The sequence below is a fragment of the Conger conger genome, chromosome 11 (genome assembly GCF_963514075.1).
Source record: "Conger conger chromosome 11, fConCon1.1, whole genome shotgun sequence".
Taxonomy (NCBI): domain Eukaryota; kingdom Metazoa; phylum Chordata; class Actinopteri; order Anguilliformes; family Congridae; genus Conger; species Conger conger.
In genome coordinates this window covers 38,697,145-38,711,805 of record NC_083770.1, presented here as the reverse complement: position 1 = coordinate 38,711,805, position 14,661 = coordinate 38,697,145, and the positions used below count along the sequence as shown (strand labels likewise).

The 14,661-nt window shown below is 46.9% G+C and overlaps 1 protein-coding gene across 2 annotated transcripts in view; it reads left to right on the top strand.

The window, feature by feature from the left end:
* The first annotated feature begins 898 nt into the window (after window positions 1-898).
* tango2 (transport and golgi organization 2 homolog (Drosophila)) overlaps window positions 899-14,661 on the top strand; it is a 29,849-nt gene continuing 16,086 nt past the window's right edge. For both annotated transcript variants that reach the window (XM_061261850.1, XM_061261849.1), the window contains exons 1-4: window positions 899-1,031; window positions 4,354-4,481; window positions 10,040-10,128; window positions 14,290-14,409. In XM_061261850.1, coding sequence (XP_061117834.1) covers window positions 4,426-4,481; window positions 10,040-10,128; window positions 14,290-14,409 — 265 coding nt within the window. In that variant the 5' untranslated portion in view covers window positions 899-1,031; window positions 4,354-4,425. The remainder of the gene's footprint in view (window positions 1,032-4,353; window positions 4,482-10,039; window positions 10,129-14,289; window positions 14,410-14,661) is intronic.

The following is a 14,661-nucleotide window of genomic DNA, read 5'->3' as shown; positions in this document are numbered from 1 at the left end:
GAAACTATTCATAGTAAGCAGTATCAGGTGTTTCCCCTACTTTAGCTTGCCACTGTAAAGGCTAGAAAACTGTCAAATCTCAATTTTACAAATACGTTCTAACGAGGACACAAATAATCTGAACGTGGAACAGAAAATATGGAGAAATGGAAGCTAAATCTTGGTTGGAAATGTTGTGTTCCTATGTATATCGCCAAAGGTAGACTACTACTGAAGCAGTCCCACACACTCCCCCTTTCTTCGGTCAACGTTACGACCAAGATAACAAACGATAGAAAGAAAATCGTAACGCAGCAACGGTGATATAAATCCCGCCTTATCCCGGCGGCCTTCGAGGAAAAAATCCGTTTTTAAATATCTGATTGGGGAGTTTAAGATGCCAACCACAAAGATTATAAAATATTATAATACCATTGGTTTAGAGGTTGTCAATCTTGAACATCACAGACGCATTTAAATCCGCATTGACAGCAAACGTATGAAAACGGCAATATACCGTTAGCTATTCTCGATATAATCATTTGAAATCCAACACATTTGGAGAAGTTTCCTGTAAACATTGCCTGCACCCACATTCTTTGCCATTTGTGTTGCAAAAGTTGTGAACTGACCACAACTGAAACAAATGGTTTACATTAAATCTAAAGTCTGGAAATCACTTGACTATTCATTGAATACGGGTGCAGTGGGAAGGTTCTCGTGGTTATTTGCTGTCGTATAATTCTGTCACGTTTACATTCATGTTCATCTGTGGGATGATGGTGTTTACTTAAAAAACGAAAAAACTTTACCCTTGTTTTGCTTTTTATGGGGTTTGATTTCCAGTGCGGGAAACATAAATAAATCCAATTAACAAACCCCAGTAATGGTAGCAGTGATAGGGGAAAGTTACCCCAATACCAGGTGGCAGCCAATCGTAGTACCCGTTACTGGAGAGTCATCAAAACAAGGTTACTTGGATATCTTGTGTGCTGTAGCTAACATCCTAGCGAGCTAAACCAATGCATTGGTCATTAGCAGCAGTTGGACTCGTGAGTAACATTAGTACAAATATAACGTATCCAAACGCAACAGTTGATTTGAATTCTTAAAGCATGTACAAATCTCGTCAATTCACTTTAATTTTGTCTTTGTGTAAAATAGACCACGTATGATAGCTATCTAGCGAAGTTAGCCTATCGTTAGCTAGCTGCTCTGTTATCTGCCTTACAGTAAGAAACTACTCTTTCAGTACCAAAGTATGTTTTTTAAATTTGGTCCAGCTGTCATTGATATAATGGATAGGAACATCAAACAGATTGGGGTACTGGGCTAGCTAATCTGTTTTACTTAGTGGCCCACAAACAACCAGTCGCTAGTTTGCTTCCAAAACTGATTGGATTCATGAACTCGATGCTAACAAGAGCTAACCAGCATCAGTTTAAAATATGAATAATTATAATTACGTTGGCTAGATGGCTGGGTTAGTTAATCGGTTTATTAAACTCGTTAGTTAGTTGATGTAAATTAACGCAGCTGTCATCATTCAGCTAAAGCTTGCTGCCAGGCTTGGTAATTTTGTATGCTGGGTCCTTCACGGCGAATTAACTTTTAGAAACCCGTCTTTGGCAGTAAATATTGCTCAGTCATGACAGCATTTTCATTTTACAGCCAACCTGTCAGTAACTGGTACATGCTCACTTCTCTATAAACCAAACCATTAAACCGAAGTGTTGGTTTTGTTATTTTATTGTGAGCGAAAGTAATTGAACTCAGTGGATGGTAAACAGCCGTTAAGCAGTACAGGTTCTGAAATCTTTTTATGAGAAGCTGGCACCGGGTTGTTTGCAAATACTTGACAGCTAGGCTACCTTTAACTTACTTGAGTTGCGAAACTCGGCTAAGCGTACTCCGCAGTGCTTGACAGGTTCGGCAATATCCCAGTCATGATAACTGGCAGAGCCTAATGGTCATATGCACCAATGTTTTCAAACTAGGCTATATTGTTGTTGTTGTTTTTTTTTTTTTACCTCTACCACCTGTGTTAATGAAGTTTCCTGATCAGATGGCTTAGTTAAACAATGCAGTTTTTCCACCCCACTGACCTCAGAGGGCAAGAGAATATAAAAAACTGCACAACATTAAAGTTTCTAGAAGCCTATTGTCTAGCTGTAACACAGCTGGGTTGAATTTGTTTGTTCAAATGTAGAATTTAAAAGTGGAAAGCCTCAATCTTTCTCATTTGGTCCATAGAGACAGCTACTGGACTTTTGTTTGTGTAATGAATATACATTACTTTTGTTATCTTAATTAATCATTAGTTTTGGACAAATTCCCTGGACCTCCCTAATTTTTGGAAATTGCGGTGATGTCCTTTAAAAAAAAAAAAAAAATTTTTTATCAAGGTATTTTAAAAGCTACAGCAGGCATCCTTTATTGGCTCCAATTCCTTTTTCCCATTGAAGTTAGATTCTTGAAGGACAGCAAGTGTTTCTCCTTCTGGTTTTAGGTTGTGCAGACAAAATTAAGGACAATAGACCCTTCAAGGGGAACACTAGAGTCAAGAAGCTTTTCCAATTTTTTTCTTTTGAAACAGGAGGCCAAGTGGATTACTCCTTGATGTTATGACAGGGTGCAGTTCAGAGAACTGTTTATTTGTCCAAGAGGTGCTCCAGTCTCCCCACCACACTGCTACTTTCATTAGCAGCTGGCCTCCTGTGTTATCCACACATCCTTCTCCTCTGTCCCCCATCATTACAATTCAGATCTTTGGATTGATCTCGTCGCCTAAGTTTTGTCTAAGTAACTGCAAACAGGCAGTGCTCCATTTTGTACAGTGTTGTCCCAACTACTATGAATTTCCTATACTTGAGAAGCCACTGTTAATCTGCAAACCCCAGATAGTCGTTTTCTCTCCAAATGTGTGGCAGGAGATTTCCTGTGTGGGGCTTGATTTACGTTTGCTTGTTAACAACAGCTGTCTTGTGCAATTCTTACTTCATTGTGAATGCCCCATTATTAATGCTTCTCTTCGTTGTCACGCATAAAAATGGCCTGTAATTTTTCAGGGCAGTTGTTGTGTGAATAAGTGAATGTTCTAGACCTGAAGTGTATATGTTTGCTTGAGACCACAATCCCCCGAATCCCCCTTTACCTGCCATGGAAAAGCTGGCTGGTTGTCGGAAAACTTGCCAAAGATAAATGCCAATGTTAATGGCACAATCTTCAGCTTTGCATAATGCTTCTGACCGGTCCCAGCCAATAGTTTGTATTATTGATTGGCTAGAACTTCATCTAAAATGGCCTCCTTTTTATCTTCTATTGTATAAATATGGAAGGTAGGAGTCTGTGGTTAATTATTCCTTAGTCATGGCACCAAGTGAGAAATATCTACACTTTTATTGTCTTTTGTTCAGAAAGCCATAGTTATTAACACGTTGACCCAACCATTGATTAAAAAGTACTGATTAGGTAGGCTTGTGCAGTGCGTTCTGTTTTGTTTTGATCATGTGTTCTTGAGACTGTTGATAATTAGTACTTTGAGTAGCTAATTAGCTTCTTAAAATTTCCTGCTCCATCTCAACTTAAACATTCCATGCCCTCTCTGCCCCCCCTTGTTTACGGTGAAGTTTTCTTTTTTGCCAATTCTGAAGTCTTGTATTTCTAAACGTCTTCAGAAACTTAAAACTGTAATCACTTATATTATGGATATAAAAAAATGTAAGAGGAGGCAGAAATGGAAGGAAATAGTTTGCTGACCCACACCAGCATCCAGGATATATATATAAATATATTTATTTAATTTGGTCGGTGGTTTGGTGGGCCTGGGCAATTCAGCTTTGACTAATTTCGCGTTTGTCATTTTGGCTCAAGGTTCTGTGTGCCCCGCCCCCTTCAAATATCCCCTCCGTGAAAATAAGACTAACACTGGTTATTGGGATATTGGGAATATCGTGTGGACAGGAATTGCTGTGGGTCTGGGCACTGAGTGTCCAGTGGGTTTATCACAAAGCAGGAATACTGAGTTAGCTGGATAATTTCAGCGTCGAAAAACCCAGAACCACTCTTTACTTCAGTCCGTGTTCCAGTTCTGGAAGGGTTCTGAGTTGTGCTCTGTGGTAAACCCTCCGGGGGCTGTATGCGGGTATGTGGGCTGCCTCACGCATTGTGCTCCACACACACCAGCCTGCACCTGTGAGGAGTAATGAAGGAGAGGCCAACGACTCATATTCATCACTCATATTCCTCCCTCTCTCCCTCTCCTTTCTTCCCTCCCTTTCTCTCTCTCTCCCTCCCACCCTCTCTTTCTCTCTCTCTCTCCCTCCCTCCCACCCTCTCTTTCTCTCTCTCCCTCCCTCCCTCCCTCTCTCTCAGTCCTGTATCAGTATGACCCGGCAGTGATTGTGACCATTTCCTGTGTGAGAGAGTACCCTCCCTTGGATCCCCATGTGCATCATCTTCTTCAAGTTCGACCCTCGCCCCGCTTCCAAAAATGCATACAGGTATGACCTTCGCCCCGCTTCCAAAAATGCATACAGGTACAACCCTCTCCCAACTTCCAAAAATGCATACAGGTAAGACCCTCGCCCAACTTCCAAAAATGCATGCAGGTAAGACCCTCGCCCCAACTTCCAAAAATGCATACAGGTAAGACTCTTGTCCTCCATTTGACACAGATCACAAGTCGGGAGAGAGAGCCGCGTTCCGCTAACCTCTCCCACAGTCCGACCGAGATCGCTCCCGGGCCAGTGCAACTCCCCCGCAGCGGGGGACAGGTCTCGGTAGGAGAAGTCGATGTGTCTGACGCTGCACTTTGCCGATCTCTCTGTCTGTAAGACTCCGGGTGCTTCTGGAAGCTAATCACTGGGACGGCATCCATCTGGGCCCTTCTGAGGGAGAGTGTGTGAGATTAATGAGTTCTGGGCTGAGACGCAGGGCTTTGAAAACCAACCACCAACCGCCTGCGTTCAGCGACCTACATTCAGTCTTAACTGCAGTGCACAGTGGCTGTTGTTTTAAATAAGAAACGTCAGCACATTTCGCATTTCATCCTCCTCTAGATGGAACATCAGTGTGTGTAGATTGAGTGAGGGCGTAAGTCATTCACTTATCGCCCGGTAATGCGCACTCTCTGGTTACTCTGTGTGTTGTGTACCGTTGTAGAATAACTCATTTTCAGCACGTGGGTCAAGGCGAAAAGGGAAAAGTGTTGATAATAACTTTGCATAAAAGAATGATGGTTGCTACATTCGCAATTCATCGTGAATTGAATTTCACACTCGCCGGATAAACACACTTGCTTCTTCTCCCACCTCCGTAAAACCCATTATAGCCTCAGTGAGCTGGAAGCTGAGTTGATGAAAAGATGTCCCTGCTTCCTCTTCAGTTGCCAAAGACATCGCGGAGATTAATGTGAAAGACAACTGTCTTTGCAGCCTGATAAAGGAGTGCGTTCTCCCTCCTGCGAGCGTTTCGTTGGCGACAAGCTGGTAATGTTTGTGATGTTTCGTACCTCGGTGTGTGGAGTTGCTCGTAATTGCCTTCCTCCTCTTCCAACGGTCGTTTTTTTAAACCGATAATGGCGTATTGGTGTGGAGTCATTAGCAGTATTGTCCCTCGGAAAGCATCGACTTCCCAACCCGCCACCCCCCCCAGCAGTTTTCCGTGATTGGAAACGGGTTTGTAGCCATTAGCCTCCGACGGTCACGCATTGAACCCTCTAGGTCAGTGTGGGCCGTTTGTTTATCTTTAAAACACATTCGCTCTCAATAAGACAAATATGAGGCTGTGCTGTGAGGTCACGGAAAAAGTGTGGAACAAGTTGTTATGGGAGCTGTAGTCATTATTCTGCAGTCCATCTACAGCAGTGGTCTTTCCTAATGGTTTTTAATACTGATGAGTGTTAGCGCTGTGGGCTGCTAAGAGAAGTCCAGCCCCTTGACATGACCTTGCACTTCGCATAAGTGGTGGATTTGTCTCACAGCACTGGTGTCCAGAAAAGGGCCGTGTGGGTGCCGGTTTTTAATGAGTAGAATCACATGTCATAGTTCTGTTTTAGCCCAGCACTATGACATGATTCCACTAATTAACTAAACATGGTATTCAATCAAAACCTTGATCATTTGAATCAGGTGTGGGAGGGTTGTCCTGACCACAGGACATAACCCTGACCATGATTTCCCCGACCACCCCCTGTCCCGAATACACACACTGAGTGTGACCCCCCCCCCGCACACCGCCCCCCTCCCTCTCATGTATTTCCCAAGAGTGTGAATATGCCACGCCCAGCTAATATGGGTTAGCATACTGTCATCACTGGATGTGGTGGAGCCTCCGCATCAGAAAACCAAGCATTTGAATTTGAATTTGGATTTGGTACATCGTCCACACTGGTCGCATACATATTCACGACTGACCAGGCGCTTGGTGAAGCACTAGCAGTTTCCACACTCTGGCTGTCTTGCATTTACAGCATAAATATTTTACACATCGACACAATTTTCTGCCTTGTGGGTGAAATGCAGAGGGGGATGGCGGTGGGAGGGGGGGGGGGGGGGGTTACTCTTGGAGGTTCCCTGCGTTGTTACGGCAACCTCGGTTGTTACACCCCCCCCCCCCCCCCCCCCCCCCCCCCAGTCTAGTCTGCTGATTCAGCAGGTCTGTAACGCAGAGGGGAGGCAGGGGGGGTTCATGATTCAACAGCGGCTCAGCGGTAATGTGTAGTCATGATGTCACGCACCATCACCATGCTAAATATGTGACAGTTGTGCAGCGTGAGTGAAAGTCTCCGAAGATTAACGTCAAACGCAACATTAGGGACGTCGGCCGTGAAGTCTCTCTGAACCCTGCCACGCGTTCGGGGTGGGGGCATGGCATTATGGGATTTCCCCTTCAGCCTGAGCCAGGAATTGGTTTATTTAAATCACTGCTTGCAGTAATAACAGTGCTGCTGCATTCCGTTTTGAAGCCCTTTTCAAAAATGGCTAATTTCGGCATAGCGCTTGGATGGAAAGCCAAACCACCATTTTCCCCCGCGTACACATGATTTGGTGCGTTGTTCCCCACTGTCTTGGCAGAAGAAATGAATTTGTATTTTTCCCCTTTTTGGGGGGGGATTAGAGGGGTTGCAGGCAAATAATTCTGGTCATTTTCTCTCCATGCAACAAGGCAGATTCTGCCAGCCATGAATCATATGCCTGTCTTTAAAATCCGCCCAAGGTACATGACATGGACCCGTATGGTTGGTGGTTCCAGCCCCGGTGTAGCCACGATGAGACTGCTCTTCAGCAAGGCCCTTAACCCCACATTGCCCCGGCGGGGATTTCCCCCTGCTTAGTCTAATCAGCTGTAATTCGGTTTGGATAAAAGCGTCAGCTACGTAACAACAGGGCAGCCTGTAGCATAGTGGCTAAGGTAAATGACTGGGACAGGCGAGGTTGGTGGTTCGAATCCCAGTGTAGCCACAATATGATCCGCACAGCCGTTGGGCCCTTGAGCAAGGCCCTTAAACCCTGCATTGCTCCAGGGAAGGATTGTCTCCTGCTTAGTCTAATCAAGTGTACGTCGCTCTGGATAACAGCGTCTGCGAAATGCCAATAATGTAATGTAATGTAAATGACCATAATAATGATAATCAATTTTGCACACCAGCAGAACGCTGATAGGACGGGTCAGCGGTGGGTCGCAGCCCTCTGGAAGCTAATTGGAGAGGGGTGAGGGACTGGAGCCTAGCCTAGCGCCTGGATTAGCCTGTGCCATTCAGCACTATCACAAGTCAATGTGCAGCCTGTCACCTGATCCGGGCTCATAATGAAGCGCTTTCCCGGCTGCAGGAAAGCTCTGGAACAGGCTCCAGAGAGTGGGACTTGTTGAGGTCATGGGAGTGTTGATGATGTTGGGATGATTCATGAACAGTAGCTCAGCAGTACTGTTCAATTCAGTGTTATTTGTATAGCGCTTTTTACAGAAGACTGTCACAACACGCTTTACCGAGTAACAGAATAGCCAACTCCCGGCCTGAAACCCCACGTGAGGTTAAAAATAAATAAATAAATAAATAAATAATACAAACCCTCAACACAGTCTGGAGTACATCATTTTAATCTGTTACGAGACAAACAGCAACTCTGCCATTTTTCCTGGAGACGATAAAAGCTTATCGTCGGGCTGCCCAACCCTACCATCCTGTAAGTTTTCACTCCAATCCTGACAAAGCTCACCAGATTCTACTAATTGGTTACAAGAGCTGTTGAATGAGGTGTGCTTTATCAGGGTTGGTGTGAAACCTACAGGATGGTAGATCTCCAGGAACAGGGTTAGGCAGCCCTGCTCTAGCTGTTGAATGCGGTGTGCTTTGTTAGGGTTGGAGTGAAAACCTACAGGACGGTAGATCTTCAGCAACAGGGTTGAGCAGTCTTGGCTTATCTGATGCTGATGTCGTTTGAGTGACGACCACAGAACCGGTCAGAACCGTTTGAATCTAGAAAGCAAGCTCTGTGGTTCTCTTCGTTCACTGACAGAACGAGTGTGTGATCGACACCTCTGTGCCGCCCTGTCACAAACGCTCGTGAAAAACGGCCGCCTCCCTGTTCTGTGAGAATGAGGGTGAGGGGCTCTGGCGTGACCCTGTCTGTGTGTATCGCCTTTCGGCAGGAAGCAGGGCGCTGATTGGGTGTTCTCTGGGGGAGTGATTATGCATTGTGGGCTGCTCATTAAGACGCCAAGACGTAATGTTTGTGTTTGTTATTGAGGCCCGTATGTCAAAGATACGGGCTGGGATGTGGCAGTTTTCCTCTTCCCCCAGTGATGTTAATTAAAGGTCTTCTTAATGCGGTTCTGTTTGTGTTTGTAATGGGCTTCTGATAAATAGGGGGAAGGGCGTGATTCCGCATACGCACCCATACCAGCACACCTACGCACAATGTGTGATTTGCCCTTGTCTCAGAGGTAAAGGCCAAAGTGAGAATTGCACACATGCACATTGGGCAAGGGGGGTATTAGTGACGAGACCGCACCTTTTCCCTCCACTGCTGCCCCCTGGGGGCCAAGGTGTTCAACAAGCAAAAAAAAAAGCAAAAAAGAAAGCTTGCTCTCCCAGCCCCCCAGTCTCGTCTGTTTGTGTTGAGAGACTGACCTCACCTCAAACAGGCCTACGACACTGCTCTTCTGCCAAATTCATGTAAACCACCATCCTCTGGGGGACAAGAAACATGACAAAGAAGGAATAAAAGCGTATTCTCGTATCCGATCCGTTCGTCCCGTATGTTTACAAGGGCAATTTGCTGAACAGCGCAAATGCAAACTGCCTGCTATTTTACGAAGTGACTCCGAGCGTGACTTTGGGCCTGTAATCAAGCCTTGCAGGGAGCTTTTAACACTCAGCTTTGCCCTTCGTGTCCTGTGAGGCCGGGGAACTCTCCCTGAGGTCTGCCTGAGCAGAACAGAGTGTATTCAGAGGCGGCTTCAGAAGGCCACAACAAATGCTGAAAAATACCATCGGCTGCCAATTCTACTGACGTCCATTTTGTATCAGCTGCTCGTGACGGCCCAGTTGGCAGCCATTTTGTCAGCTTATCCTCCACAACCCTTTTGCCATGTTCAACCCAAGCGGTCAAAACCAGGCTTCTTTTTTGATCCTCATTTCCTGGTCATGCTGAAAGACTTTGCTCACTAGTGCCATTGCGGTTGGCTCCAGTATAAGTAATTTAGACATGTCTTCAATACAAAGTCAATATATTCTTTTTTACCACAAGAAAATGTAGTCACAATCTGTGTTCCCCCCATCTAATGCCTCTCCATGTGTCCATTTTCTTTAAGTTATTGTGTTATTCAGACAATAGAGCAATACTTCAGGGACAGATTTCTTCACTCACGTTTGTCGAGGAGCTGCACTGGACAATGTGTCAAATTCAGATGTTTGGTGGAGTGCCTCTTTATTTGATCAGAATAAACACAGAAGTGGGTGTTTTATTCGGTCAGGGGTGTTGGGGTTCATATTTCCCCGCAGCTCAGCCTTTCTGAGCGGGGCTTGATGTCCCCCTCCTTTCTCTCTGTCTTCCAGGCTCATCTTGGCTGCTAACAGAGACGAGCTCTACAGCCGGCCCTCCAAGGCTGCCGAATTCTGGGGGAACGACAACGAGATCCTGAGCGGTGAGTAACGTTACGAGATCCTGAGCGGTGAGTAACGTTACGAGGCCTGAGCGGTGAGTAACGTTACGCAGCCTGAGCGGTGAGTAACGTTACGAGATCCTGAGCGGTGAGTAACGTTACGAGATCCTGAGCGGTGAGTAACGTTACGCAGCCTGAGCGGTGAGTAACGTTACGAGGTCCTGAGCGGTGAGTAACGTTACGAGGTCCTGAGCGGTGAGTAACTTTACGCAGCCTGAGCGGTGAGTAACGTTACGCAGCCTGAGCGGTGAGTAACGTTACGAGGTCCTGAGCGGTGAGTAACTTTACGCAGCCTGAGCGGTGAGTAACATTACGAGATCCTGAGCGGTGAGTAACGTTACGAGGTCCTGAGCGGTGAGTAACGTTATGAGATCCTGAGCGGTGAGTAACTTTACGCAGCCTGAGCGGTGAGTAACGTTATGAGATCCTGAGCGGTGAGTAACGTTACGAGGAGACGGCGCTAGGCAACGAGGTCGAGAGGAGCCGCTCGCCCGTGTGTGAGCTGAACGAGGCGCTGGCATCACCCCCTGCAGTAGGATACCCGCTCTCCGTTTCCATGTCTACAGCTCCGTACTGAGGGAATGAATGCAACAAGTGCTCCGGCTAATCATGTCATTATATGGACAATATTTACTGTGTGTTTGTGTATATCCGTTTGTGTTTGTGTGTGCTTATGTTTTTGTATGTATGTGCGTGCGTGCGTGCGTGCGTGCGTGCGTGCGTGCGTGCGTGCGCGCGCCTGTGCCTGTGCCTGTGCCTGTGCCTGTGCCTGTGCCTGTGCCTGTGCCTGTGCCTGTGCTATGTACAGGGATTAGTGTGTGTGTTGGGGCTGATGACGTCACTGAGTGTGTGTGTTGGGGCTGATGATGTCACTGAGTGTGTGTTAGCTGATTGGTCTCTCTCCAGTTGCGCCAGGCCCTCCTGGGCGTATGGCACGCAGGCTCTCTGTTACTCAGCTCTTAACTGATCAGTTAAATTGGCTGATTATAGGGCCAGCTCGCTCCCCTGCTCTCCTTGTTGATTTTACAGTGAACACAAAGTCCAGCCACCCTGGAGCTCAAGGTCACAGAGAGACGGGCCTGATGTCACTCCCCCCCCCCCCCCCCCCCGAGCCTCAGACTCATATTTCTGCCATTCTCCTAATCTTGATGTCGTCTGGCCATGCAGGGGCACGCTTTCTCTTTCGCTCTGTCTCCCTCCTCTCTCTCTCTCTTTCTCTCTCTCTCTCTCTCTCCCTCCTCTTGATCCTTCTCTATTTTCTCTATTCCTCCCCCACCCCTCTCTCCCTATTTCCATCTCTCTCTGTCTCTCTCTCTGTCTCTCTCCCTCCCCCCCATTCTCTCTCATCTCCCCCTCTGTGCAGTCCTCCCCCGGGTCAGAAAGCTGGTGGAGATGCAGAGAGTGTACAGTCCTCCCCCTGGGTCAGAAAGCTGGTGGAGATACAGAGAGTGTACAGTCCTCCCCCTGGGTCAGAAAGCTGGCGGAGATGCAGAGAGGAGAGTGTAGAGTCCTCCCCCTGGGTCAGAGAGCTGGTGGAGATGCAGAGAGTGTAGAGTCCTCCCCCTGGGTCAGAGAGCTGGTGGAGATGCAGAGAGTGTAGAGTCCTCCCCCTGGGTCAGAGAGCTGGTGGAGATGCAGAGAGTGTAGAGTCCTCCCCCTGGGTCAGAGAGCTGGTGGAGATGCAGAGAGAGTGTACAGTACTCCCTATGGGTCAGAGGGCTGGTGGAGATGCAGAGAGGAGAGTGTACAGTCCTCCCCCTGGGTCAGAGAGCTGGTGGAGATGCAGAGAGGAGAGTGTACGGTCCCTGGACTGCATTTTAATAAGCGTATCTTCAAAGCTCCTGCTGTTCTCCCCCCCCCGAGGGGCGCTAGCCCAAACACTGCTTCCTCTGCGGAGCCCACCGTTCCCTGACCGCGTTCAGGGCCGCCATCGATCGGCGATAAAACAAACCAGCGCGCTGAGACTCGCGCCGCGACACCTGCGCTAATCCTCTCCTAGCACGTTAGCCTCTAGGTAACCACGGCGCTTCTGCGAACATTACAGATGAGCACAGTGCACTCTAATGGCGGGGAAAAGCGATAGCCACCACTTCTGTCCTGTATCATTGTAGGGCTTTTATTTATTTATGTATTTATTTACTTATTTATTTTTAAGCCAGCTTAATCTCATTGAGTCTCTCTTGTTCAAGGGTCCTGACGGAGTACATTCCAGCGCAGTTCATAACAACAGCTGGCACAACAGCCCTGTACATATACACTGCAACACAATTTGTCACAATAGCAAGAGGAATTGTAATGGATTAGTGTTGGAACAGAGTACTGCATGTTTTAAAGGTCAGGGTAGCAGGGGAGTGTGGGGTTATGGCAGGGCTCGTGCATCTGATCTCCAGTGCATTGGAAAGGTCCCTTCATTTTACATTACATTACAAGGCATTTAGCAGACGCTCTTATCCAGAGCGACGTACAACGAAGTGCAGATCAAACACAAGTACAAGTGCGAAGAGGACCTGAGAGGACAGTACAGTTCCGAGTCCTAGTGTAACCATACAGATACAATCGGAACCCTTGAAGAATACATCAACTTCCAAACTAGCGTACCACAGTTGGCAGCTAGAATACCCAGAGTATAACAATACAATAGCTAATACATTAAAAAAAACATTTTGTGTCCATTTAGTGCCGTCATTTTGTTTTTGCACCAAGGGGCGCACCATTCTGGGGACTGCACAGGGATGAATGAATAGTCAGTCATTGTTTTAACCCTTTAAGGCAGGGCTGTTATGTATGCCATTAATGTAATGTAATGGGTGTCAAACTCCAGTCCTGGAGGGCCACAGTGTCTGCTGGTTTTTGGTGTGTTCAGCACGAGAGATACATTTCAAAGTCTTTCATTGGCTGAAGAGAGTCCACACACTGTGTTCTCAAGGCCTTAATTGGCTGCTGATTGAAAGGAAACCACAAATACCAGCAGACACTGCGGCCCTCCAGGACTGGAGTTTGACACCCCAGCTTTAAGGTGTGAGGACATACGTATGCGATTAGAATGTTCTTTACTGAGCATTCTCATGCTGATGTCACAATCACTACTGGTGACTGAAAGCAAGAGTTCTAATCTAGAACACTGACGCAGAATTACATTCCAAAAATGTTCTGAGGGTTAAAAGTATCAAAGTGTATGGTGCGTTTAATTTGGGCAGGTGCCAATCCAGGGTAATTGGACGTTAGCTAAGGAACACGAGCATGGAAGTACGCCCGCACCACTCTGCTTCACCTCAGGTTGTTTTTGAGGACGAGGGAGGGTTTGCATTGCGGTACCCTCCTGGTTCCCTGCTCCCTCTACAGCAGTAGACAAACAGCCCGTGTTCCTCCCCCTCTACTGCCTGCACTCTAAATACCCTGAAGTATTGTTTAGAAAGTGTTTTTAAAAAAAGAGAGGTTTTCTGGGCTCAGGCCTGGATTTTGGGAGGTATTAAACTCAGTTGTGGGAGTTGGGGGGGTGGTTATGGATGAGTTATGGCAGCACCAGACATGGCTTCCCACTGTCACCTCCCCCCAGATTTATCCTCTCTGAGGTGCAGGGCCCACGCCCCGGGGCCAGTAAAATCCCCCAACCGTCTGCTCCATTTTAAATCTCTCTCAAACTCAAAAAAAGAAACATACTTTCTTTTTCTTAAAAAGAGGCGACTCTCATGGCACTGTCGCTGTGATTTGTATTAGAGGAAATGATCGGCCATCTTGGAGGAGATTATGGCAGTAAGAGCTCAGGATCAAGGCCCTCAGCCGTGAAATCCCGCCGGTTTCAGACGGGCAGATGCTGCCTGTTGATTATTTCAGCCGAGTGTGTGGGGCTACCTTGTGGCAGATGTGCATGACTGGGAACCAGAAGGTTGCTGGTTCAATCCCCGGTGTAACCACGATAAGATCTGTGCAGCTGTTGGGCCCTTGAGCAAGGCCCTTAACCTAACATTGCTCCAGGGGGGGGGGGATTGTCCCCTGCTTAGTCTAATCAACTGTAAGTCTCTTTGGATGAAAGCATCAGCTGCATAACTGTAATGTAGTGTAACGAGACGGTGCAGTGGAGCTTCCTGGTTGCCTGGCGACGGTGCGTGTGACTGACCAATCGCGGTGCTTTGTGGACTGCAGGGCTGGACCTGGAGGAAGGGAAAGTGGGCGGGTCCTGGCTGGGGATCAGTCGGAGAGGGAGGCTGGCAGCGCTGACCAATTACATGGATGCCAGGGTCAATCCTGACAAACAGGGGAGAGGTAAGGATACGCATCACTGTAATAGTATTGCATGATGACATCACAGTGTAATAGTGTTGCATGATATTACAGCGTAATAGTATTGTATGATGACATTAGTGTAATAGTATTGCATGATGTCATTACAGTATAATAGTGTTGAAAGATGACATCAGTGTAATAGTATTGCATGATGACATTGCATCACTTATGACATAATATTATTACATGACATGACAAATTCATTATATTTCATTATTACATTACATTAAT